This window comes from Tachypleus tridentatus, chromosome 7, assembly GCF_004210375.1.
Source record: "Tachypleus tridentatus isolate NWPU-2018 chromosome 7, ASM421037v1, whole genome shotgun sequence".
Classification (NCBI taxonomy): domain Eukaryota; kingdom Metazoa; phylum Arthropoda; class Merostomata; order Xiphosura; family Limulidae; genus Tachypleus; species Tachypleus tridentatus.
This window is the reverse complement of record NC_134831.1, coordinates 155,643,243-155,671,097: the sequence shown is the minus strand read 5'-3', so window position 1 is coordinate 155,671,097 and position 27,855 is coordinate 155,643,243. Positions and strand designations below refer to the sequence as shown.

Genomic DNA, 27,855 nt, shown 5'->3' with positions numbered 1-27,855 from the left:
GGGTTCTGCCATGGATTTTTTGTTGTTGGGTAGTTGTACAGAGGATCCCCTTTACAGTTTCTGTGCTCACTGATGAATTGTATGCCACTTCTCTTGCCCTGGATCACATAGAAGCTATGCAGTACATGAACTATACTGTTTATACTGAATTACTTAGCTCTCTACTGATCCTGGAATTGCTTCACGTTAGGTCTTACCCTATTCTTATTGATATTCAAAACCAAGTGGCCCATTTCTCTTCATCATCTACTTCTATCCAGTTCTTCTGGATACCAGGCAATGTTGATATTTGTGGGAACAAGCTCGCCAATATTGCAGCTAAGTCTGTCTGCTGTGATGCTGTTTAACATCCAATCATGTTTAAGGTCACTTTTTAACTGTGGTATAGTAGATCATAAAATGGTTATGAGTTTTTGTTTCAAGTACAAACTTTTTGCTCACATCTCTATCTGTTGACTGATTTGAGATCAATTTACAGCCATAGCTATTGAGGATTTCCTCTTGTTCAAACATATGAATGTTGTTTAGTAATTAAGTAAGTACCTAATTTCAAAAGAGACTTAGTACATTTAACTGAAGTAATGGAGCTACTACCCTTACCTCCTCCCCCAAACCATAATGGTGTGCTCCAGTACACAGAGGGAATTGCTAGGTAAAGTTTTGATGGTGTGTATGTATTTTTTTTAGAATGCAAGAACAGTTTTAAAGTAATGGGTATTATGTGAATCAAATGAGTGAATTTTCTACTAAATAATGTTTAATGTGTGATTACTGTTGAAATATTGTTAAATAATTTCTGTTTAAGTTTGTAACACATGGTGTTAAAACTTAAAGTATTCAGAATTAAACAGCTACAAGTAGAATAAGCATGAGGAAATTTTGAAGTATAAATTTGGGTTAAGCATGGTTAGGTGGTTAGGGTATTCAACTTGCAATCTGTGGGTCGCAAGTTCAAATCCCTGGTCCACAAAATGGGTTTGTTGTTTGAGCTATGGGGGAATTATAAAGTACAGTCACTATTTGTTGGCAAAAGTGTAGTTCAGAAGTTGGCTGTAGGCAATGATGACTAGATTTCTCCCTCTAGTCTATTCACTTAAGTTAGGAATAGCCTTTGTGTTAAATTTGCCTGAAATTTTACAAATGGTGTATGAATTCTAATTACAAAATAAAATTATTGCTATTGGGTGATGACAACGAAATCATTATTTGGTTACATTTGTAGCATTAGCAAAGAATTAATGTACTTCTCCTACATTTACATAAGTATTTAACCATTTAAATTTTTGAATCACTTTGTCCATAATTTAGGATTTACTTCTATCTTGTACTTTTTTAATTAAAGTTAAAAGGTAGTCTCATTAATTTCTTATTACTCTGATATTATTAAAGCAAGCACTTTTTTGTGTTTACAATTATCTTCTAGTGACCTTAAAGTGTCAAATCTGCTTCTGACCGATCATGGCTGTTTAAAGATAGGTAAGTTGAGATAAGCTGGATTTGATGCCTTTCTGCATTTACCTATAATTAGTTATTATTTTGTCAAACTATTTCACTACACTTATTTTCTCCTGCTCAATGGTTTTAGTTGTTTGTACAAAAGTTATTGAATGTATTAACCCTATAACTTCTGGTACCTTTTTAAATTCTTTTCTGCATTGGTACTGCATTACATTCAAAATTTAATTGAACTGCTTTATTGTCAAGTATTTTAATGAAAGTATTATTATACTTGAATGTTCTATATTATCTGCATTTTTATTTCCTGTCTCTCAAAAGAAACATCTGAAACAACAATTAAAAACTGCACTTTTTGCTGTCATGTGATTTGCTCACAGTTACAGTTTTTCAACTTTACAAGACCTGGTATAGAAGAAACTGTATGTTCACCATAGACATTTCCTTCAGATGCCCAAGGTGCACCTTACATGTGTTGGTTAGCAGAAAGTCAAGCATATTTCAAGAATTTCTCCTTTAAGAAATCATTATAAATATTTCCTTAGTTTAAGATAAGCCACATTCACTTGCAGAGTTGAAGATGTATTACTAAGTAACAGTTTTAAGTTGAATGCCCTTCTTACAATCAATAAAAAGAGCAGATTACACAGTATCTGGAGTAACTAGGCAAGATCAGTTAAGTGATGTATGCATTTTAGAAAGGATTTTTAAAGACCATTAGTGAGATAGAACTTAGTAATTTTTTCTCTCCTTATACATATTAGTTTGGTAGACAGATTGCATTTAAGTTTTGCTTTTATATTTTAATTAACTATGTATTGTTTGTGTTTTGAAAATTCATATTCTGGCATGGTGCATTTCGTCATCTCACATAAATAGCTGTTTTCATTTAGTGCTGCCCTCTGTATGCAACAACATTCTTTGTGCATGCTACAAGTCTTGTAATTCCCATAGGTGTAATTGGTTGTTTCTAATGCATCTTGTAAAGATTCATCATGCAACAACCTTCTGCCAATAAGTGTGAAATTTACTCTCTTAATGTATGTAACTCACTCTCCTCAATTCTGATGAACTATCACTTCATGTTTAGCAGTGTTTGTATTCTTACATTTAGTTTGTACTTTCTTCAAGTGTTTTATTTTAATTTTTCCTATTTCTTTGAATTAATTTCTCTCTTCAGGTGTTTTATTTTAATTTTTTTTCCATTTCTTTGAATTAATTTATTTCAACAAATTTACTCTTTGTTATACAATACTGATACCAGTAACCTGTTGAATTATTCTGAAGTGGAATTATTTTGCATTTCTTTCTGGTTACAGCTCTTATTACTTAATTAGGAAAACTTTTTTTTCTTTGTTTCTGCCAACTCAGTTATATTTAGTTATTCATTTTGCATTATGAATTCTACGTTATCACTTCGGAGGTCATTCATTCTATTTGCACATTTACACTGGCTTCAGGTTGTGGTACTCCATGGGAAGATTTTCAGCTTTACTTCCTCAGAAGATTGATCTTCCAAGGGGCTGATATTTGTCAGGCATCACCTCAATTTCAAAGCCTACACATTTTGACATATAGTCTGCTGAGTTTGAAAAGATAAGATGTATAAATTGTTATGGTTTTTAAATACCTTTGATATTGTTATTCGTAGTTTTATAACATCAGTTTTATTATTTTAGTCAATACTCATTGCCTAGTTCAAATTAAAAATTAGGCTCAGTTGTATTCTTTTTCCTGTACAACTCATAAAAATGGTCTCTTTTTTTTATTTTAGGATTACCTGTAATTCATTTGACTGGGATATCAATTATTTATTTAATTATGTTGTTTTTCTGCCGTATATCTTGTCTCATATGTAGGTTATTGTTCATGCACTCTTATTTTTCAGTTTGTAAATTCCTGTTAATTTCATTTTAATTATTATACTTATTGTTCGGTTAAGATTTTTATTTTAGTGATAGCATTTGTCCTGCACTGTGCAATTAGGCTTACATGTATCTGTTATTCTTGGTTTACTTGTAGTTCTACTTGAGGATTATTACCAATTATAATAAATGCCTTCTTAGCTTATGCTTAACAACTATCTGTTAATTTCTTACAATTTATTTCATTTAACTTATACTTTATACTTTTTACCCTTAATTTTGTTTGTGTTGGCCTCTTTGATGGGATCTATCCAACCTGCTCCCTGTATTGTCTTCCTGCTATAATGGCTGAACCAATTTCAGATACCCAGGTTTTTAGTTTTCCTTCATCTTGCCATGGATTGCATTCTAGGCCTTTACTGCAGAATCTCCTTGACCTATATCAGTTTTTATTTTCTTTAGACATGTTTTACAGTATATTTCCTTCTCTTGAAATTGTTTCTTTATTATCTTTTTGTCTGTTTTGAGATTGGGTACTTACAAGCTGTGCCATTAACAGGATTCAGTCATTTTGCCTTAGTTTACCATCAGGCAGAATTTATTCATGGGGTTTTTTGTTGTTTGGATAACTGTTACTCCTTTTCATTTTCTCCCCTACCTAGATCTTCAGTTTTGTTGTACCCTGTCTAAACTTTTATGGTTAATGTTTACCTTCCATTTCCATTTTTAGGTGTTTTACTTATACTTCGTTTTTTGTGGGATACTCCTTCTTCATCCCTCCATGTTAGGGATTTGCCATCTTTGGTTCTCTTCCTCCACATGTGGCTTTTTTTATTTTTTTTTTTCAGTAGACCCTGCACAATCAATTGAACCTTACTCAGGATTCCTTGGATACACCTATTACCATTTCTTCTTCCCTTGGAGATGATCTTCTTTAATGGTTGGACAAGACTTGTGCGTTGGCAGGTGTACCGTTTCCTACTCATTTGGGCTTACCTCTCTTTTACAGATGCATCCCTTTGGGGGCAGGGGTGCAGGGGTTAATTACAAGGAGGCCTAAGGTTATTTGTCTGTCAATGAAGAGTTTTTATATATTAACATCCTAGAGTTCCTTGCCATTTGTTGGGCTTTTTATCGCTTTCTTCTCATTTACATTTTCTTGGAATGATCCATTCCAACAATTTAATGGTACTGGCTTATATCAGTCATGAAGGAGGCATCTAGTCAAAGTCCCTGTATTTTCATACATTTGTTCTTCTATATTAAGCCCATGTGCAACACAATTGTTTCATTGCATGTCATGCTCTGGGTGTTTTCAACCGCACTGTAGATCCTGCTCCAACAAGATTTATCCAGTGGAGTGGTTCCTTCTTTCTCTTGTTTTTAGGTAGCTTTGCAGTTTGTGAGTTTTTTTCTCACCTTCATGCATTTACCACTACCCAGTTCAGAGTGGTGGTCTGCCAGTGTAGGTGAAGTGATATCCTCCAATCTTTGATTAATCATACTACAGAGTGAGACATTAAAATGCAGTTCACTTCTTCAGTTGGAAGCACTCATCTTTCTCTTGTGTGGATGCCAGTATGCTGCAGATTGGTTTTGAATTTAGAGTGAACCAATCAACATAAGTTTTCACACAGGTTTTGAGTAGTTTATCTTCCTTTCTCTAATTTTCCTTTCGTGTTCTGGGTCACAGCAGGGATACATTGGGTTACTCTGGTTTTATCTTTGGCTTTCCCTCGTTTTCTGTTATTACATGGACGTTATTGCCCTCTGTATGATTCTGAATTATTTCATGGTAAAAGGAGTTTATTGCATGCAATGATAGACTTCCTTTGGCTACAAGAGGTTTAATTCCTGGATTGACAGCTCAAAGCTAATCTTGTGTCATATGCAGGAATTGGAGTAGTTCTCAGTTTCCTGGTACTTAAGTTTGAGAGGAAGAAGGGATGATTCTCATCATTTTCTTGTGCAGATGTTGGACATAATTCTACACTAAAGGATGCATTCTGGTTTACCCACCTTCTTTGTTGTAGGATAGAGTTGCTATATCTTTTATTGGTTAAATCACTTTTCTATTGCATTCTCTCCCACTCAGATATGCTCCTCTCATTTTTTACCTGGTTTCTTACAACTTACACAAATTAGTGAAGAATATACTTGACTCAGAACTGGTGCAGTTCCTCTTATTAGGTCTTTAATTTTGACTTTCTCATTTATGAAGATAACCTTTGAAATTTTTTTTTTGGGGGGATGTCTGTCCCTCTACTTATTCAGCATGGGATTCTAGCTGATCTTGTGATTGAAGGGAGAACTGTATCAGAAGTTACATTTTCATTATAGGACAATTATATTTCTGATAGTTACTTCACTCTGCTTACAATTCTTATCATTTCTCTCCTCTCATTTACGGTGCTTTTATCATATGCCAAACTTCGAGGTTATTGTTTGATAAAGGTGCATTGAGGGAGTCACAAGAGTGTACTGTGGTCTTGTTGGTGAAGTAGTGACATATGATGATTTACATGAGAAATATATTGCAATAATTTGATTCCAATAGGAGTTGCAGAAGGTATGCAAAATAGAAAAATGCTTGCATATAGAAATAAATGAGAATAGCTAATCTTGTGAGAGGAGGGAAGTAGTTATCAGAAATAAATTTTCAGTTATAGGAAAATTATAATATTTTAGGTCACACAGAATGTCCTAGTTCTGCTATGCACAGCCACCAAGAAACTCACCTGATAGGGGAAAGGATCTTTTGCAGTACAGGAAAACGTGGTCAGGTGAAAGTTATAGGGAAGACAAAGATATACTATGCCAATTTGTTGAAGAGGTACTTTGAGACAAAAGAAAACCTTATGGTTGCAGCTATTGGGATATAGATGGACATGGCAACTGTGGCTGTCATAAATGCAGAACCACAAGATGGAGGCTTTGTCCTAGAAGATGAAGACCTACTAGGCTTAATACCATTGTGTGGATATGAAATGTACCAGAATGTCAACATAATGAGGAACTGACTGGCAACTAGTAAGCAGAATAAAAAGGTACAAGATCTACTGTGCCAGTATACAGAAAGATTGGGCAAGACAGATCATAGGTTACACAAGATCAAGACAAAGACAAGGGATCCTGTTGAGGTGATCCGTATTGGCAGCAGCGTGTAAAGAAAGACTGACAAGGAAACTGCAGATATTGGTGCAGACCATAGGAGGAGAATTAGTATATGAAATAAGAAGTTTCTGTAAACAATGAAAAAAAAGAAAAATTGAAAGTATTATTCTTCAAGAGGAGCTTATCGTTTGACATACAAGGCTTTTTTTTTGTAGAGTAATTATTTATTTAAACTTAGTGATTTAATGTTTAACAATATATTAGTTTTCATGACATCAGTGGTGAAGTTTAATTGGTTATAACAGGTTTTGTTATATAGCTCAGTTTGAATTGTGAGTTGTGTATGTAGTTTTCTTATAAAAAACAGCAAAGCCAAACCTCTGACTAATGATATTTTCTAATAAACAAAAACAAGACCAAACAGAAGTGATTGATGGTTCATCTAATATTGAATGGTGTTTTTTAAAAGTAGATGATTAAACCAGGCTCCATTATTTGTTGCTCAGATGATTTCACATAACTATTATAACTAGAAAAGAAGTTAACTACATGCAAGGAAAAGTAAAATAATTGTGTTGGTGTTGGACTTGTGGTTAATCCAGTACTCTTGCAGTGTGTCTTTGTCTCTGGAATGAAAACTATAGTATGTAACCTTGACCTTAATTGGTGATTCAAGCCAATCCATGATTACCTCTATTCTGTTTGTGAGACAGTGTCTAAGTGCAGTATACCTGAGTGAAAACCTTTGCAAAAATTTGACAGTAAATCAGAGGAAAAAAAATGTTTTATTTTTGTTTTGGAAATGAAAATTTTGGCTCTTTTGAACTTTTAGAGTGCCTTTTTAATTTATTTATCTTTTATAATCAGTTTGGCTAAGCCAGTTATACACTTATTTATAAACCTATCTGAAAAGTGGAATTTTGAGTAGTTTAATTACCAACACATAAAGTAAAATAGACAGTACATTTTATTATATGCTAAAACCTAATTTATGTATAATATTGATAATATTGTTATCATTGGATGTTTTTATTAGCTGACTTTGGACTAGCAAGGAAATATGGTATTCCTTTGAAACCAATGACACCTAAAGTAGTGACTCTATGGTAAGTTGTTTATTTCATAATTTACACTGTTTGACTAATGTGTATTTTGATATTTTCAGTTTATGTGCCCAGACATAACATTCATTTGGCAAATTGTCCATTGCTTCATTGAAGTTCATGTTGAAATTATATGTTATACAGCTTTTGGGAATGATTTTGGGGAATTATTTTCGTTATTCATGTGAAAATTTTGTTTTCATAGTGAGTTTTGCTGCTTTATTTTCTCAACATTTAAATGAAAATTTTCATTTACTAAATAACCTGGTTTTTTTTCTTATTCATTCCATTAGTTACCTTAAGTTTACTTTTTTGCAAAAAGTACATTCTGTTGCACCTGTTTCAGATTAAAAAATGAATAAAAAATATAATTTAAAGAATTTAAGTGTATACAATATTGTAAACCAAAAGTGATTGCTCATAATATTTTAAATGGTGATTAACACTCTTGCAATAGGCTCTACTGATTGAACCAAGTTCATAACTCTAAAGTGACCATCACTTTCCAAACTATAACTTTTAAAATGTTTTATGTATCTTCAAAACATATGACAAGCTCTCAGTAAGCATTACAAGTCTTTTGTATGGCAAAATCAGATTTTTTAAATTCAAAACTTACTTTGGTTTTGTATGATTCTTGTCAGGTTGTCAGACCATTTGTTTGTCATTTACATGTTTTCAGGTTGGACTTTCATAATTATATGGACAAATGGCTGCTGTTAAGTTGTTTTGAACAGGTGTCCACCCATCACACTCAACAGCTATTCCTGGAGGTGGCTTGAGTGGGCTGGTTAATCAAGTTCAAGATGTTATTCATGCAACTTACCTAGTGTCCATTTGGGTGTTCTATCAATTCCCATCCCAGTTGAACCCAACTTCCTCTTTTATTTTGTTTTATAAAGTTTTCAGTTCTTTATGCTCTTGCTGCTTTTTCTGTTACAGCTTGTGAGGCTCTGTAGCTTTTTGGGTTGTGGTCTGTGGTGGGACAACCCTTATCCCCTTAGGTAGGGCTTATATGCAGGCTCTTTAGTGGGCACTTCCCAACCAGTGAAATCTCATGAGCAATCCTTTGATGGTTCGTTTCACCCTTCCTACTATTTTTCTCAATGATCTGCATTGGTGGTTAGATAAAACTTAAATGTTAGCTGGTATTCCACTTTCTACTCCTTGTTCAGATTTAGACATTTTCATAGAAGCATCTCTTAAGCAATGGGGGAAATGGGTCAATTAGCATTGCCAGCTTAATTTTTTTTCCTCTTGGCCTGTGGATGATAAGAGTCTTATTGGGGTATTGTTCTACAGCTGAGAGGTCATATCATATCAATATTCTGGAGCTTCTTGCTATATCTCATGCTTTAGTTCAGTTTCTCCATATGACCAGGAATCATTTGGTAATGATCCTATCTGGTCATTCTTAAATGGTTGCTTATCTTAGTCAACAGAGTGGCTCCCACTCTTGATCTGTCTGTATTCATACTTTTTATCTTTTTTTTTTGTGCCAACATTCTAGATATTCATGTCATTACATGTCATGTTCTGAGTGGTTTCAGTTTTGTCACAGAACAGCTTTCTTCTCCAGATAAGATCGATCCAGTGGAGTGGTCTCTTGATCCTCTTATTTTCCAGTGGCTTTGCTTTCAGTCAGTTACTTCTTACATTGATGCTTTTGCCATGTTCCTTAGCCACATATTTCCTCTATTTTGGTTTCCAGTCCCTTATCCTTTCACTCTGGCTGTTGATGCTTTCAGTCAGAATAGGACCAACAAATAACTATATGTCTGTCCTTCCATTCTATTTCTTCATTGGATGATTTTGATAATTTATACCACTCTAAGTCAGTTCCTTCTGATTGCTCATTACTTGCTGTTTCAGCTGTGGTTTCTGTGGCTTCTTTAGCTCCAATTTACTCCTCCATTACTTTTTTCTCTGATTCCATTCTTTATTTATCAACCTTCATTGAGCTCTTCCTTGCCTCCATCTTCATGCTTTTTTTTCCATTCTTTGAGAATGAGATCCAGATTATTCTGTCAGGTAGCTTCTTTTCTGGCTCATTCCTTTTGTCATTCATCCATGAAAGTTTATTACTGTAAATAGAACGTTTTCTACCATTGGTCTTTGGGTTGAGGGTTTTCCCCTGCTCAATTCACTTTTTGGATTTTCCCACTTGGCTTTCTGATTGAGGGTTTCCTTGAACTAGGGTTATCAGATAGTCTTGTCCCACTTCTTTCACTTTTCCTGATATCGTAGAGTGTTTACCTCTCCTACTTTTTCCCTGTTGATGTATTCCTTCTGGATTTGTTGTTCACAACGGTGGGTTGCCCTTCCAGATTGGGATGTTAAAGTGGCCCTTCACTGCCCTGCTTTATCTCTGTTCAAACCAACTTCTGAATACTTCTTCTTTTACCTTTTCCTCAAGACTTACTTTCTTCTTCTCTTGGCCTGTAGACATAAAAGCCTGATTTATTTTCTGTGGATATTTCATGTACTCTTTATCATTCTACATAACTTCTCCTCTATCCAGATTGTTTTTTCCTCCCCAGTCCTTTGGCAGCTTATGTAGGTAACTCCTCTTTTATGCCAGTTTTCCACATTTATTCTCAGCTTGACCCAGATAGACTTCTATTTCCTGTATGTGCTCTTCTCCATTATAGTGCCTGCATAGCTTCCTTCCATGATGCCTGTTACCACCTCTATTTGTTGGCAGCCATTCTCTGTTTGTGATTTTTCATCTGCCTGTCCCTTCCAATCTTCAGGTTGAATAAATTGGAATCAGTTTGCTTTTAAAAATATAGGGAACTTGGTTTACCATTTGCACAATTTTGCAAAGCAACTGTTCTTCAGGGCTCCCCAATGCATTTTATCCCCCAGACTCTACTGGTGAAGCTCAGGAATCCTTACCACTCGTAATTTCCAGTTGCTAGGGTGGTAAACAGAGGCTTTTCTTCCACAGTGTTCGAGTCTGTTTCTCTACTCTTGGCCCCTCGGTGTGGATTTCTGTATGTGGTGAGGGGACCTCCCAGGGAAGGTTCTGTTCTTTCTGTTTACCTCTTCTGGGATCTAAATATCTACCCACATGTTTGCCATGCATGGCAACCCATGAAGGGGAGGAGAGGATCCAAGTGGTTGAGGTGTCAAACCCCAATGCACCACCTTGGCCTTGAATTTCTGTAGATGGGCAGCCTTGGGGTGACCCCCTTGGGTCAATTGGCTGGTCCAGTTGGGCTAGAGTCAACCAAGTAGCAGTGTTGGATGTTCTCAACAGGTGTTGTGGATATTATATCTGATGCTGGTGTTTGGGTATAGTGCTCACGAAACCCTGGTGTTGCTGCAGTGTCCTTGTTTGACATTGTAGTGCGTTCCCTCTTAGGGCTCCATGGTGGGTGGTGTCAGTGGGCACCAAAATTTCCCTCTCTTTATTATAGATACTCCAATTAAAAATCTTAATAAAATAGTGAAAAAACAGTCTATAGGTAAACAACCATGTCCTGAAGATTCTGAACAGCAATCCTCACCATCTTTACCACCTGTTGTACCTCATTTTCTTATATTGCACTCACTTTTAGACAAACCTTTAAGGCAAATGTCTCCTTTTTTCATTCAGAAGGGACTAGAGGGACTTGCTGGCTCTCCAAAGTCAATAAAGAAGCTTTGGTCTGGTGACATATTGGTGGAAATATCCCCATCTCAACGCAGTGAATTCCTCTTGCATTCAAAGGCAATTGGGGATATACCTATTGAGGTTACACCTCATGCTACTTTGAATTCATCATGAGGAGTTATTGTTGAGAGGGATTTGAAGAACATCCCAGAGTCGGAGATTCTCGCTGGTTTCTCCACCCAAGGAGTTTCTGCAGTGAGGCGTATCTCCACTCGCAAAGATGGAATTATGGTGCCAACCAATGTCCTCATTCTGACATTTACATTACCTGCCACCATCAAGGCAGGTTATCTTAATTGCAGGGTACAGCCATACATTCCAAACCCTCTCCGATGTTTCTAGAGTCAAAGGTTTGGTCACTCAAAGACGTCATGTCTTGGTTCCCTGATTATGTACGTTGCAGATGCAAGGACCATGATGTCTATGAGTGTGAAACAGACTTTCATTGCATCAATTGCCATGGTTCTCACCCATCTTACTTTCGTTCTTGCTCTAAATGGTTGGAAGGAAAAGAGGTGCAACATTTGAAAACAATTCATAATATTACCTATCCTGGGATCAAAAATTGCTGTGAACCACCTCATCTCAGACATATGCTGTTGCACTTCGTTCCCCAACTACTGTGGGAGTGCAGACAGATCTCTCTCTCTCTGCCTTTTAAACATTTGTTCTCCAAACAAATAAAATGTCTTTTGACCTCCATGGTTAAAAAAGGTGATGAATCAACTTCAACACCTATCTTTGTCCCTTTTATACATTCCACCAAATCCTAAGATCCACATCCTTTGGTTTCAGGTACAGGCATTTCCTCGGATCCATCTTCTTCTTTCACCCCAAGATGCAAAACAATCATTTGTTTACGTCCTCAGTCTCTGGAGTCCCCTTCCAACACCCAAGACCTGCCCAATTGACCCAGGACATGATCTATGGAGGTTGATAGACCTCCCTCAAATACGGACAGTAAGGAAAAGACATATGGTTGTAAACAGAAGGGTTCTCCACCTAATACGTCTACACATAAATAAAAATGGCCACCCTGATATAATGGAACTGTCAATGTTTATGTTCTAATCTGGATGACATCAAAACACTGATTACTTCCTACCATTCTGTTTTCCTACCATTTCTGAAACCTGCTGATACAGTCACCTTTCTGCAGTTTTCTTTATACAGAAATGACAGGCTGTGTGATGGATGAATGCATGGAGGGGTGGCAATGTTGGTTGATCAGCATGTGCCCACCCTATCTTTGCCACTTGACACACCCTTGGAGGCCATAGCCATCCCTGGTTCCTTGGGTCATACCATCACTGTTTGTTTTCTCTACCTGTCACCTAGAGAGGCATATGATCAATCAGACCTTGATGCTGTCATTGAACAGTTGTCATCTCCCTTTATACTCCTGGGGGACTTTAATGGACATCATTCCCTCTGGGGAAGTGCTGATATTGATGGGAAGGGTCGCTCTGTAGAGCATATGCTGTTTGATCACAACCTTTCTCTTTTCAATGCTGATTCTTCTACTTATTTTCATGTACCTAGTCAGTCCTTTATCTCATTTTTCATGGAGGGTTGACAATAATCCATGAGGCAGTGATCATTTTCCTATAATATTGAGAGAGACTGGCCGTGGTCCATGCCACCCAACCTGTGTGCCCTGGTGGTAGCTGGATCAGGCAAATTGGCCCTCTTTCACTGCTCTAATAGAAATTGATACTGCCATCAATAGACGACTTGTGGCAGCAGTAACTTACTGTATTATACAAGCAGCTTCTCAATGTATTCCTAAAACCTCTACACCTTTTCCACTATATCCTTGTCCATAGTGGAATCCTGCCTCCCATGTGGCACGGAAGGCTAAAAACGAGGCTGGGATACTTTCCGTGAGATATTTCACACTCTCGAACTGCATCGCTTTCCAGCTGGCCTGTGCACATGCTCGATGGGTAAGACATCAAAACCAGAAGGAATCTTGGATTAAGTTCACAACCAGAATATCTTCTACCACCAGTTCCAAAGTCATATGGGACAAGTTTTGAAAGGTCAGTGGACAATCTTCCTCTTGATCTTCCTCTCTGATGGCTAAGAAGTAGTTGATACCTGAAGCATCACCAATACTCTAAATAAAAGCTTTTTTGGGTCTCTAGCATTTTTGCTTCTTCCTCCACCTTCTAGCCATCAAGACTTGGGCAGAGCTTTCACCTCTTTCCTTTGAACTGACTGTTTCTTTTAATATAATCATCCCTTTACACTGGTGGAACTGAAAATGGCCCTAAATCGGCCTGGCAGTACATCTGTTGGACCTGATGATGTACACTATGACATGCTGCGCTATCTCTCTCCTGCCTCTCTTGATATTCTTCTAATTGTTTTTAAGTGGATCTGGCAGGAGAATGTTTTTCCTAATGCCTGGTGCCAGGCTATTATCTTACCTTTCTCTCAGCTTAGGAAAGATCCCAAGATTCCTTCAAACTTCCGTCCAATTGCTTTGATGAGCTGTCTGTGTAAGACCTTAGAGAGGATGGTTAATGCTAGTCTTGTTTGGTTCCTCGAATGAAACAACCTTCTCTCGCCCACCCAATGTGGGTTCTGACAACAGCGCTCCACCATGGACCATCTGATTCGACTTGAAACGTCAATCAGAGAAGCCTTTTTCAAACGACAATATCTTGTATCAATATTCTTTAACATTGAGAAGGCTTATTGATACAGCATGGAGGTTTTGTACTTACCTGTTAATCTTCCTGGCATGTTATGATTATTACAGTTATGCTACAGAAAGTCCTTTACAACTTGAATTACTGTATTTTTTCTCTTGACATTGTAGACTAGATGTAAACATTGGTTTTATACTGTTTATGATTTTTAAACTTTGTTTTGTTTTACCTTAATTTCCTTTTAAGAATTTTATTAAATTTTCTTTTAACTTTTCACTGGATGTTTGGTGCAGATAGCCTAGCTGATTTGTGCCATAAAACACTAAATCAAACAAACAAACAAAACAAACTCTACTCTTGGAGAAGAGAGCAAAGAGTGAGGTCCTCCTGCAAGGGTCCCTGGATGTTTTTCCCAGATGTCAGTACCAGTGGCACCATCTTCTGTGGTAACCTACTAATAATTCCTACTCAGATTTGACACAAAGCTATCTGGTTGAGGAGTGCCTGGTTTTTCTCTTTGATGAATGTTATTTTAGACTTTTGATCATGGAAGGTGGTCCACTGTCTCCTCATAATTCCAAATGCAGTGTGGTCCCATTATTTTTTCTGTATGGATCATGCCTGTACTGGACCCTCAACCTCTGTGTGGGATTCTATCTATAATATCAGTGGATGGTATGTTTTGGAAGATAACATTTTTCTAAAATGAAAATGTACTACTTACCTGTGCTGATACTCTTCCACTATACCTCCTCACCTAAAATTGGTTTATGTCTTGAAAGAAATTATTATATTATCAGGACAAGGTGCTTATATATAGTGCCTAGATAAAGGATACATTGCAGTTGATGGAGGAATTTGCAAATTAGAATTTGCTTAAGGCAGTTGAGTGGTATATAAAAGACTGGAGCAAATGTTCTCAATGGATAGATGGGCATGGAGTGGAGACCCTGAAGTTTGAGAAATAGCTATAGTGTTAGCAGAGGTAAGTATTACTGGAAATATATTTTTAGTTTGGAATAATGTTAACATCAGCACAGCTTGGATCAATGAATCAAAGAAGGCCTTTTATAATTGTGGTGTGTTTATGGATTTTAATTCCTTTGTAACTTACCATTTAATAACATAAATAAAAGAATTCTGTAACAGCATCATCAAACAGTTGGTCTACTGTATAATACTGAATTATAAATTTCATACAATGCTTCAATATTATTCACATGCCTGAGTTAATTTAGGTTATTGCATAGGGGGCTAGAAATTAATTAAAATTTTAAAAACTCATAAAGATTATATTTCTGGAAAACTGTATACATTATTGTTACAACTGGCAGCCAATAAGAGAATAAACATTTTATCATTTTTAAATGTTAAACACTGCAATTGCAATTTTAGCTTACAAAGGCCAGTATTAACCCTAAAATTCCTGCATGGATAGTTTAGTATACAGGTTACCTTGTATGGGGTCATAATGACTTTACACTACTGTTCTATGGTTAAAAACTGTAACTTGGTCATAAATTATAGTGTATGAAGTCTGAAGACAGGAGTTTCCTCTGTCTTTTCAAATTTGTTGCTATCTGATGTATGTTTTAGAAACAGAAATTTTAAAGTCAATTTTATATGTTAATTCTGTTTTCATTTCAACAGTTTTAACTTGAAATTATTTTAGAATAAACGTGTTGTCATTTTCTAACATTTATTTTGTGTAATGCATGAAAAAAAGTAAAAGTTCACATTTTTCAATTCTGCATAGCTATAGAGAGTTTTGCTTGTAATTAAAATAAACTCCACGTCAACTTATAATTTTCCCATACTTTGCAAAGAATATCTTTCTTTTTGCTGAGAAGCTATCACCCATTGAATATATATTATTCACTTTTTAATTTGCTGCCATTTACCTTGGTTTTAGCCAAGGCCTATACAAAAACTTTGCTTTTATTATGCCACGTTAAGTGGTTTGATCATCTTTAACAAAACATAGCTTTGAAAACAATCGTAAAGAAAGTTTAAATATGATTGGATAGAGCAAATGATATTAATAGTAAATATTTAAGTTTAAGAAAAAAATATAGAAAACTAAAACAGTATTGGAATAAATCTTTTGTTTGTGCTTATGTGGGGCTGGGGTATTGTAAGGGAGTGTACTAATCATTTAGTTCTATATAACAGATTAACAAGGCTGTCAGTTATTGATTATCAAATTCCACTAATTGCTCAACTTTGTTGAGAAAACAAATTAAATTTTATGAGTTATAAAACAGGTGTATTCAGTAAAAAATGGCATCATTGAGGAACTATATAGTGTTTTTGAGAAGTAGGGGTAATGTCTCACATGTGATGCAAATATTTTTTTTATTAATTTTTCATGAAACAAGACATATATATATATATACATTTGAACTGGTTAGTTTTTAGTTTTTGTTTCTTTTCTTTTGTGTTTGTGTAATCCTTGCATAATTATAATTTATGGTATTGTCTTAGAGCACTGCTGGTTTAAACAATTTTGATGCAAAATGTAGCTGAAGAAATGTGCCCTTTTCAAGAATGTAATTCAAAATTTAAGTAAAGTTGCTTTTTAATTAATGCTACTATTGATAAATAATTTATTAATTCTGAATATTCTGAATGTGATTTTTACAGTTGTGTCATTGGTCACATGTATTTGTAAATCTGATTTGTATATTTGTCTCTAAACTGGATTTAATTATTTTTGACTGTATTCAAAACATCTCTTTTCTATTTGATTCTTATATTATGCATAGTAAAGCTGATTGTATGGTGTCCATCTGTCTGTCAAGTCATTTTGTTATACTTCTTTTAAACTTTTTGTGAAATATTTCATTTTTTTTCAACTCTGAATAGTATACTTTTTATGCCTTCCAAATGACTGTGGTATTCTTTAATTACCTAACTTTTATCTCTTAAGTTACACTGGTATTCTTTCATGTTTTTGAATTTTCCAGACACACAAGATCTAGTTTTTCATTTCTTCTGTATTATATTTTTGATTATTGTATTTTCCTAAATAACATGATGTAAAAGTGTTTTCTAAATTTAGCTGATGTAAATCTGGTAGCTTAACCAGATTGGTTTATTTTTGTCTTTTAGATTAGATTAGTATATTTCTATCTTCTAAATGTCAGTGATATATTTTTTTCCTTAGAAATAAGCCTTATTCTTCTGTCTTTCAACTAATTATGTTTGTCACAATAATAAGATTGTATACTTTATTTTTTATAAATGGATTAATGTATTTTTGTAACCAAACCATACATAAATATTTCTGTCTTTCAACCCAAGTTTCTGTTTTCTGAAATAATATATTTCTTATAATTTATAAAGTAATATCGTCTAAAATTAGACTGGTAGGCATTTATCTAGTAAACAAAATTTTAATTTGGGTTGAGAAAATATTTTACATAGTGAAGCGAACAATGTTTCAACCTTTTTCGGTTATCGTCAGGTTCACAAAGAAAGAAAGAAGTAACTGATCGGAAGCTGACCACATGTTTGAAAGGGGTTGTGTAACTGAGTGTCGGAACATGAAGGGCGTGTTTAGATGTTTGAATGTATAATTTTATATTATTTATTTTATTATTATTTTATATTATTTTCTTCTTCTTATATTATTTTTAATATAGGTATAAAGGTGTTCCTTTGTATTGGTTTATTTTGGGCTTGAGTTGTTGTATAAGTAAGGCTTCTTTAATTTTGCATTTGTTTATATTTGTTTCTTTATTTAGTATTTGAGTGTTTTCTATGGTTATGTTGTGTTTATTTGACTTGCAGTGTTCGAAAACGTGTGAAGGTGACTTTTTATGTTCTTTGAATCTGGTTTCCATTTTTCTACTTGTTTCTCCAATATAGAAGTCGTGGCAGTTATCACATTGTATTTTGTAAATAATGTTGGTGTGGTGGTTGTCAGTGTAGTTTTTACATAGTATAGACCTCAGTTTTGTGCCTGGTTTTCGAATAAATTTGGTATTAACTGGAATGTCATATTTTGTTACCAGTTTTCAGCAAATGTTGGTTATTTGTTTGCTGATGTCGGGAATATATGGTATACAGCAGTATATGGTTTTGTGATTTTTTGATTCGTGAGATATATTTACTTTTGTTAGTTGATTTTGCTTTCTGTCTAGGTGTGTGTGTATAATGTTTTCTACGGTTTGTGGAGGAAACTTATTGATGTTGATGAAGTATTGTTTTATTTTGTCTAATTCATCATTAATTTTATCTGGTGAGCATAGTTTTATGGCTGTGTTTATTTGGTTTCTTAGTATGTTGAGTTTTTGTTTTGTTTCATGTGCTGAGTCCCAAGGAATGTATAGTCCAATATGGGTGATTTTTCGGTGGATTTCTGTTTTAAATTGTGTATTGGTTCTTGTAATTTTGAGGTTAAGAAATGATATTTGATTGCTTGCTTCTTGTTCACATATGAAGTTAATGTTGGGATGTATAGTGTTAATGTGATTGAAAAAATTAAGTGTGTGTTCTGTAGATTTGAATCCCGCAACTGTGTCATCTACATATCTGTACCAGTGTAGTGGTGGATGTAATGCTGTGTTAATTGCTTGTGTTTCAACTTGTGTCATAAAAATATTGGCTAGAACTGGTGATACTGGGTTACCCATGCTTAGGCCATTTGTTTGTATATAGTTGTGGTTGTTGAACATGAAGTTTGTCTTCGTCGTGGTGAATTCTATTAGGGTTGCTAATTGGTTGCTGGGAATGTATGTAGATGAGTTAGATCTCAGATATAGAGTTCTAAGGCTGTCTTGCAGGCTTCAGTGGTTGGAACTTCTGTAAAGAGGGATATAACATCGAAATTGGCCATAAAGACTTTATGATTAAGTTGATTGAGATTAGACTTGAAATTAAAAGAGTCTTTGATGAATGAGCTGGCTGATGTTACATATTTGGAGAATACCCATACTATGTATGTACCAAGATTGTAATTAAACGATTCATATGTGGACATTATTAGTCATAATGGACAATCTGGTTTATGAGGTTTGGGGATGCCGTATATTTGTAGTGTGCGTGAATCGGTTTTTGCGTAGGTAGGAATAAAGTGTTTGTGAAATTGTGTTGGATTTTTTCATTTTTAGTAGTAATTTGTTCAGTTGTGTCTCGTGTGTCTTTGTTGGATTTGTGTGTATTGGTTTAAATTTGTCAGTGTCTGATAGGATATTCTTCATTTTTTGGGTGTATTCATTCGCATTTATTATGACCATAGCGTTACCTTTATCTGCTTTTAGAATTTTTGTGATTTTGTTTTGTTTTAGGTTTTTAATGGAATTAATGTCTCTTTTTGCTTTCTGTTTTGTGAAATTATGTAGATGGTTTTGTGAGAAAATTCTTTGAAAAAATCGTTTAAGATGTTGTTTTTAGGTGTTTCTGGAAAATATAAATTTTTAATTTTTCCTGGGAAGTTTGGCTGTTGGATGTCAATAAAATTGTCTAAGTTGTCTTCTTTCTGTTGGTTGTTTTCAGTTGTTTTCTTGTTTTTGTTTTCTGTGGAAAGTATCACAAGTCTCCTGGTTAGATCTTCTAAAGATGTTTTAATTTCTAAGGTTGGAATGTATTTAGGTGCTATTGCAAAGTTGAGTCCTTTGTTAAGTAGATGTATTTCATTTTTGTTTAATTGTCAGCCGGATCTGTTAATTATGAGGTTAGTCAATGGTTTGTTGTGGTGTCTTTTATGTTGTTAGCATCTTAGTTTTTCTAGTTTTTTGTTGTGGGTCTTTTTGTCTCTATCATTCCTAGTGTTGATTTGGTTTATGTTTTGTTGTATAAGTCCGTAAATCTCTGGTTTAATGCAGCATGCCAGTTTATGGTCTAGGTTCATTTTTTGTTTTTTGTAAGTCATGTAGGTCTCTGTATTTCGTGTTCAACATGGCTTTAAGTATTTTTTTCTGTAAATTTTGGATAATGTTTGTGTATTTATTAAAGCTTCCAGTCAGTTACCTCTTTCTTTCTTTGTGAACCTGAAGTTGACTGAAGAAGGTCGGAACGTTGTTCGCTCCTCTACGTAAAAAGTTTTCTCAACCCAAACGAGCTGTTTTTACGTATATATTTTTCTCTACAAGTGGGTTTTCTTGACATCACTGAAAATTTTAATTTCTCTGTTATGATTGGTCTGACATATTGCTATCTTTTAAATCTTATTGTTACACATTCCCTTTCATAGGTACTTTAATTGGTAAAATTATTAAATATTTTTTCCCTTTTTCTGAAAAAAATTGACATTGATTATATTTATCTTTCATGTATGAAAATATGTTATAGGTACCGTGCTCCAGAGCTTTTGCTTCAATCCAGAATACAGACAACAGCTATTGATATGTGGTAAGTTCTCAGTCTCACACATCCAGATCTATTTTTCACTGTCTTGTTTATGTTGTGTCATCTAGCCATGACAGACTTTTTCATTGAACTTGTATGATAAATTAGCATATTCCTAATTTCACTTTGGGAGTGAAAATTTCTTTTACAATCTCATACTCATTTAGATGCAATTATTTTGAAGATAAAGGAAAAAGAGATTTGGGTTAGATTATCATTTCTGCATATAAAAAAATATTTTTTATAAATAGTTAAAGATACCTGTAGAAATGCTTCACACTAATAAATTAGAATATAAAAGTTTTTAGTTATTGCATATGTTGGTTTGGTCAAAGTTTTCCTTGACAAGGTTTATTGCAAAGGCTAAAATAAATAGATCTAAGGATTTCTTATCTCTAACAGCAGGGACATATATTTTTTACACCCGATTGGGGGGTGGGATGATTTTTGCAACCACTTATGTGGACTGTTCAATTTGCAAATTGATAACCTCTGATTACATGAATCTGAAAGCTGTAAACATGCAGTTATAGAGTAATCTTGTTGCCACGATACTTGCATGCATACTTAGGCCTACTGACTGATACTTACAAACTACTGCTTAGATCGAAAGGCTTAGAAGCACGCCTTTATTAAAGATGTACATTTCGGCTACTGAAAATGCCTACATCTAGGCCTAATTATGTAATTCAATTGATAAGAACACGAAAATCACAAGAACAAACACAATTTGTAGGCCTGTGATGCCATAGAACAATTCAACAGACCAAACTGTAGGGAGAATGATTGTATGCACCATACCCTCCACCTAAAATGAAGGGGGGATGTATTCCCCCTTACCCCCAGGATCTATGCCCCTGTCTAATAGTTAATATTCTGAAATATATTAAAGAGCATTTAAATAAATACTCTGATATTATGAAAAAGAAAACTGGCATTAATACATTCATTATCATCAGTAATTCTAATGAGTGTAAAGAGAAAATTAAAAACCTTGAAGCTATAATAATAGAAACATTTGTTTTGTGGTAATCTTTACAGTAGTTTTCATATTGATAAAATTAAAAAGTATCTTTCATTAATGATTTCAAATTTCAAGGTGTTTTTAATATTTCTGGTAAATTAATACTTTGTTATTAAACACTATTTTTTATGACAGTGTCACTAATAAAAATTACCACTGTTTCATATTAAACACATTCTTATAGACTATGTATTTCTTACTTGGCAACAAGTTTTCGCAATTGTTGTGGATATTACTGGGTATAGTGCTCACGAAACCCTTGCATTGCTTCAGAGTCCTTGTTGCACAGTCACTATCATAGTAATATTGCATGCCTTGATTTCTCATTTTTCATTCGTTATCTGAGAAATCCTTAGGACAGATGTCTTCAATTTCCATTCAAAAGGGATTAGAGAGGCTTGCTGGCTCCTCCAAGTCAGTCAGGAAGTTGCACTGTGGAGACATTTTGGTGGTGACATCTACACCACAACACACCAATCTCTTCCTGAAATTGAAGGCTGTTGGTGGTACACCCATTGTGGTTACTCCCCATGCTACTTTAAATTCCTCAAAAGGAGTTATTATTGAGGGGGATTTAAAGAACATTCCTGAGTCTGAGATCTTCAATCAATTTTCCAGCCAAAACATTTCTATGGCGTGCCATATCTCCATTTATAAGAACGGAATAATGCTGCCTACAGATGTTCTTATTTTGACACTTACATTTCCACGTTCACCTACAACTATGAAAGCAGGTTACTTGAGCTGTAAAGTATAACCATATATTTCCAACTTTCTCCAGTGTTTTCAGTGTCAGCAGTTTGGACATTCAAAGGCATCTTGTCCAATTTCTTTGACAGGGGTTTTTTAGTGGTAAAAACCACAACACCTATAAGTGTGAACTGGAACCTCACTGTGTTTGCTGTAGTGGTTGGTTCTCACCCCTCTTACTTTTATTCTTGCCATAAGTGAGTGAAAGAGAAAGATGTCCAATGTTTAAAAACTATGAATAATATTTCTTACCCAGAGGCTCAGAAGTTACTGTCCACCACTCTGTCTCAAACATATGCTGTTGCATTATGTTTCACTGCTACAATGAGAGTGCAGATAGATCTTTCTTTGCCTCCAAAAAGAGTTTTTTGCCCTCCATGGTTTAAAGAGTTGATGAATTAATGTCTATTCCTATCTCTGTTTCTACCATATCTTCCATGAGTTTCCCTGGATTCACTTCTTTTGATTCTTTCTTCTGGTGTTTACTCAGGTCCACCTTCTTCTTTGACCCTGAGATGCCAACAATTATTTGTTTGCACCCTCAGTTGCTGTAATCTACATACATTGAAAGGGACACAGGGCAGGATCTATGAGGTTCAACAGACCTTCTTCAGCTAAACAGAAATGACGTGGTCAGAAGTAGAAGAGCTTTCCACCCAAGTAAAATAGACAATTTGATACAGTGGAACTGTCAAGATTCCCATCCTAATATGGATTACATTAAGGCTTTTATTGATGCTTATCATCCTGTGTGTCTTTCCTTACAGGAAACATTTTTTAATGTTTTTCTGCCAAAACTCAAAGTAATAGTTTGGTTGAATCAAATAGAATGAGTCATGTGCATCACATACACCTCTTATTGGTAGAGGGTTGTTTCATGATGTTTTCTTGAGAGATGCATTTGAAACAGTTATCTGTGAGGTACTTGGGAGCTCATGTGTTGTGGCATGCAAAATCATATTTTGCATTCAGAAAGCAGCATTAAACATGAATAGCTATTTATGTGCAAGAAAGTAAGTGCCTATCGGAAATATATTTTCAGTATAAAATTATAACTTCCGTTCATACATAAGTGAACCATAATTTGAAGATATCATTGGAAATTCCAACATCCTTGCACAATTTGCAGTTTTGTAGTAATATCTCCCTTGGTCAGAATAGGTATTATTTATGTGAGAATAAGTAAAGGAATAAAGTGCTAGAACCAAATCAATTTAACATCTTTCTCAGCTATGCATTATGTGAAGTTTTCACATATACAGAATAAATTTGATAATATTACAAGAAAGTATAAATACATGGTTTATTCATATGCTGTATAAGTACAGCTCTAAAAACTAAAAGGTTGTAATAACTGAAAGTATACTGAAAGTTTATAGCATCTTTGTAATTAACATACTTGCCCCTTTTACCTCTTTGCTGTTTTGTTATATGAGAATAACTAGCTGAATTAACATTCACTGCACAAGTTTCCATATTACTTGAAATAGGTATTTACAAACACAAAGACATTTCTTTTAAAGAACATTTATTTAAAAATTCGATTTTCATACAAAAATTACACACTAAGTTAAAGCTTCATGATAAACTACATTGAATTTCCTAGTGATAAGCTACTAAATGTAAACTTTGCCTTCTCCCTAGTTTTTTTTCAGTTTCTCTCAAACTTCTCACTACAGCTGCATCCATCATTCTTCCTAATTTTTTTCTTAATTCATCAGATTTTTTGCATGTATTTCATCTCTTTAAATTCTTTTTCAGCTTCAAGCTTTACTTTTGTTTCTTCCTGTAATTTACTTCTCCTCCTTTTTGCTTTTCTATCTCGTTTTCAGCTTTTAGCTTTCCTGTTCTTCCCTCTTATGATTTATTTCTTCTTCTTTTCATGCATTCTCTGAACTTATTAATACAAATTATTCATTTTAGTTTATAATTCTTTAGGGCAGCAGGGTGTATCCTGGGGGAGCTTTTACTTCACAAACCAATGTTGCCAGGACGATCAGAAATTCATCAAATAGAATTGATAATTGAACTGCTTGGAACTCCTAATGATCAAATTTGGCAAGTAAGGACTTATATTGAGCAGTGAAAGCTATTACTTTAGTAAAGTTTTCAGTATGTAAATTTTTGATTAAACATTTATATTAATGTTACAAAAGCATAGTCATGAAAATGTGCTGATGTGTAATTTTTTTATTTAGGTTTTCAAATCTGAAATCCATTCTTATATACATGGAAGAAATTTTTAGCAAATATTTGGCTTTGCATTGTCATTTAATGCTGAAAAAAATGTTTGCTGTACGACTTTCATGAGTGTGAATATTACCACTTCAGATTAATTTACTAAATCAGTACTGAATCTCAGAAAATATTTAATTTCCACATACTTATATAAATCACTTTAGTACCAAATATACAAAAACCTGTTTAGATCTTGCTCTTGATCAGTTTCTGAAAACTGCTGTTAGGATGAACAGGTATAACTTACTGTAAAAGCCAACAGTACTTAAAATGTCCTTTAATTTTTACAAGTGGAGTGTTGTTATCATAACAGTTAAAATATTCGTTTTAAAAAATCTTCACATGATAAAATACATTTTGATTATTTAAATTTTGCTTTATCGTTAAAAACATCTTATTAATCTTGGAGGAGTGAGCTGAAATAAAATTTATGTCAAGCATTTAACTATACAGTGCAACTGGGTGCACCATACCTTGAGGGAAAAGCTGCACCATTAAAAATGTTTTTAAAAGTAAACTTGTAGTTGTTATTCCACATATTTTTGTTAATACTTCAGCATTTAAGTTTATTCAATTAGAAAAGTTTATTAATTGCATGTTTAAAATTCTTAGAAATACAATTAAAAGAGTTTGGAAGAAAATTCTGCCAGTTTGAACTTTTTGTCTTCCCCTTGAGATAGATTCCTGTGCATGGTGAAAGAACCTCCCAGAGAAAGTTCTGTACTTTCATTTTATCTCCTCTAGAATCTAAACATCTACCCACGTCTTTGCTGCGTGTGGTGACCCATGAAGGGGAGGAGAGGATTATGGTGGTTGAGGGGGTCCAATCCCAACACACCACTTTGGACTTGAATTACTGTTGATGAGCAGCTTTTGGGTGGCCCCCCACGGTCAGTCAGCTGGTCCAATTAGGCAAGGGTGAAGTGAGTATCGGTGTTGAACGTTGTCAACAGGTGTTGTTGACATTGCATCTGATGCTGATGTTTGGGTACAGTGCTCATGAAACTTTGGAGTTGCTGCAATGTCCTTGTTTGGCATTGTAGTGCCTCCCCTCATAGGGCTTCATGGTGGGTGGGGTCAGTGGGCACTGAAATGTATTGCCTTTATTATGGACACCCCCATTCATGAAAAAATAAATAGAAATGAAAAAGTTGAAAAAATAGATTATTGGAAAATGGCAGTGCATGGACAAATCTGTTGTTCAGTCACCATCACAGTGAATTCCTGTACCTTGACTTCTAATTATACATTTTTATCCAAGAAATCCTTATTCAAAAGGGATTAGAGAGGCTTGCTGGCTCCCCCAAGTCAGTAAAGAAGTTATGCTCTGGAGATATTTTAGTGGAAACATCTTCACCACAACATACCAAACTCCTCTTGAAATTGAAGGCCATGGGGGATATGCCCATCCAGATTACTCCCCATGCAACTTTGAATTCTTCTGGAGGAGTTTTAGTTGAGAGGGATTTAAAACAACATTCCTCACTGGTTTCTTCAGCCAAGGTACTTCTGTGGTGCACCAATCTTCACTCAAAAAGACAGAATTATGATGTCTACTAATGTTCTGATATTCACGTTTACATCAGTGTGTCTTCCTGACACAGACAAGCAGGTTATCTGAACTGTAAGGTACAGCCATACATTCCCAACCCTCTTAGATGTTTCCAGTGTCAGTGGTTTCATCACTCAATGATATCATGTCATGGTTTTTTTAACATGTGTTCTTGTGGTGGCAAAGACCATGATACCTACAAGTGTGAACTGGAACTACACTGTGTTAACTGTAGTGGTTTACACCCCTTTTCCTCTATATTTTGTCCTAAGTGTTTGGAAGAAAAAGAGGTGCAATGCTTGAAGATATAAACAATATCTCATATCCAGAGGCTCAGAAGTTATTGTCCACCACTCCATATGAGACATATGCTGCTGCACTCCATTCCATTGCCACAGTGGGAGTGCAGACAGATCTCTCCAGGTTTCTATCAGAGTCATTTGCAAAATATCTGAAGAATCTTTTGTTCTCCATGGTTAAAAGAGTGATGAATCGAAGTTTACTTTCATCTCTGTACCTGCCACTCCTAGTGACTGCCCTTGCCCACTTCCTTTGTCATCACATTTGGGTTTTTCTTTGGGCCCATCCTCTTCTGCAGCCATGGGATGCAAAATGATTATTTGTTCACACCCTCAGTCACTAGGATCTTTATCTACAGGCAGAGCCTATTTGACCCAGGGCAAGATCCATGGAGGTTGATAGACCTCCATCTAATAAAGAAAGAAAAACGTGATTGAAAACAGAATGTTTCTCCATTTCAGTCTCCTGTACATAAATAAATTTAGCCACTTTGATACACTGGAACTGACGGGGTTTTCATTTGAATGTAGGTTCCATTTAGGATTTGATTGATTCTTACTTCCCTGTGTGTTTCTCCTTACAGGTAACATTTCTCAAACCTGCCAATGCAGTCACCCTTTGGCAGTTTTCTTTGTACAGAAATGACAGGTTGTGTGATGGATGAGTGCATGCAGAGATGGCACTGCTGGTTGATCGGGATGTGCTCACCCTGTTTTTGCCATTTAACACACCCTTGGAGGCTGCAGCCATCCGTGTTTTCTTCGGTAGTACCATCTCTGTTTGTTCTCTCTACATGTCACTTGGAGAGATCTATGATCGTTCAGACCTCAGTGCTCTCATTGAATGGTTGCTGTCTTCTTTTTAAGTCCTAAGATATTTTAATGGACATAATTTCTTATAGGTAGATGCTGATATTGATGAGAGAAGTCACTTCATAGAATGTATGCTTCATATCACAACCTTTCTCTCTTCAGTACTGTTTCTTATACTTATTTTCATGCACTTAGTCAGTCTTTTACTGCTATTTATCTCTTTATCTTATCTTCTTAACTTCTCTCTTACTTTTCTTGGAGGGTTGTCAGTAACCCATGGGGCAATGGTAATTTTCCTATCATTTTGCTTTCAGAACTTGATCATGCCAGCATCTGTAAGCCATCACTAGATGTCTGTGTGGCAGCAGTGACTAACTGTATTGTCCAAGCAGCTGCTCAGTCTGTTCCTAAATCCTTGACATATTTTCCACAGTATCCTCGTCCATGGTGGAATCCTGCCTGCCACATGGCATGGAAGGCTCAAAAATGGGCCTGGGATACCTTTTGTAGGTATCCCACACTTTTAAACTGCATTGGTTTGCAGTGGGCCCTTGCACATACTCAGAAGGTCAGACCTCAAAGCTAGAAAGAATCTTGGAATAAATACACATTTTGAACAATTTCAGAACTGGTGGTAGAAATGGTGCAAAATGTGAACCATATACTTCTGGTCACCTTTCAATTTTGTTCTCTGACAGTCAGGAAGTTGATGATGCCCATAGTATTGCCAATACTCTTAATGAAAGCTTATCTCGTGCATTTAGCTTTTCTAATTCATCATGTACTTTCTTAGACATCAAGTCATGGGTAGAGCAATCACCTCTTTTATTTTTGGTTGATTTTCTCTATGAGTATAATTGCCCCCCTTTACACTGGTGAAACTCAAGCTTGCTCTTCATTGGTCTACAGTACATCAGTTGGATCTGATGATATTTATTACAAGATGCTGTGTCATCTCTCTCCTGCATTTATTGCT

At 35.1% G+C, this 27,855-nt stretch overlaps 1 protein-coding gene across 9 annotated transcripts in view; it reads left to right on the top strand.

The window, feature by feature from the left end:
- Cdc2rk (cyclin-dependent kinase 10) overlaps positions 1–27,855 on the top strand; it is a 124,450-nt gene that overhangs the window by 54,760 nt on the left and 41,835 nt on the right. For all 9 annotated transcript variants that reach the window (XR_013031642.1, XM_076514923.1, XM_076514918.1 and 6 more), the window contains 4 exons: positions 1,424–1,476; positions 7,471–7,540; positions 20,147–20,206; positions 23,916–24,039. Coding sequence is in view for 8 of the 9 variants with exons in the window: in XM_076514923.1 (XP_076371038.1) it covers positions 1,424–1,476; positions 7,471–7,540; positions 20,147–20,206; positions 23,916–24,039 (307 nt within the window). In the remaining variant the exon portion in view is untranslated. The remainder of the gene's footprint in view (positions 1–1,423; positions 1,477–7,470; positions 7,541–20,146; positions 20,207–23,915; positions 24,040–27,855) is intronic.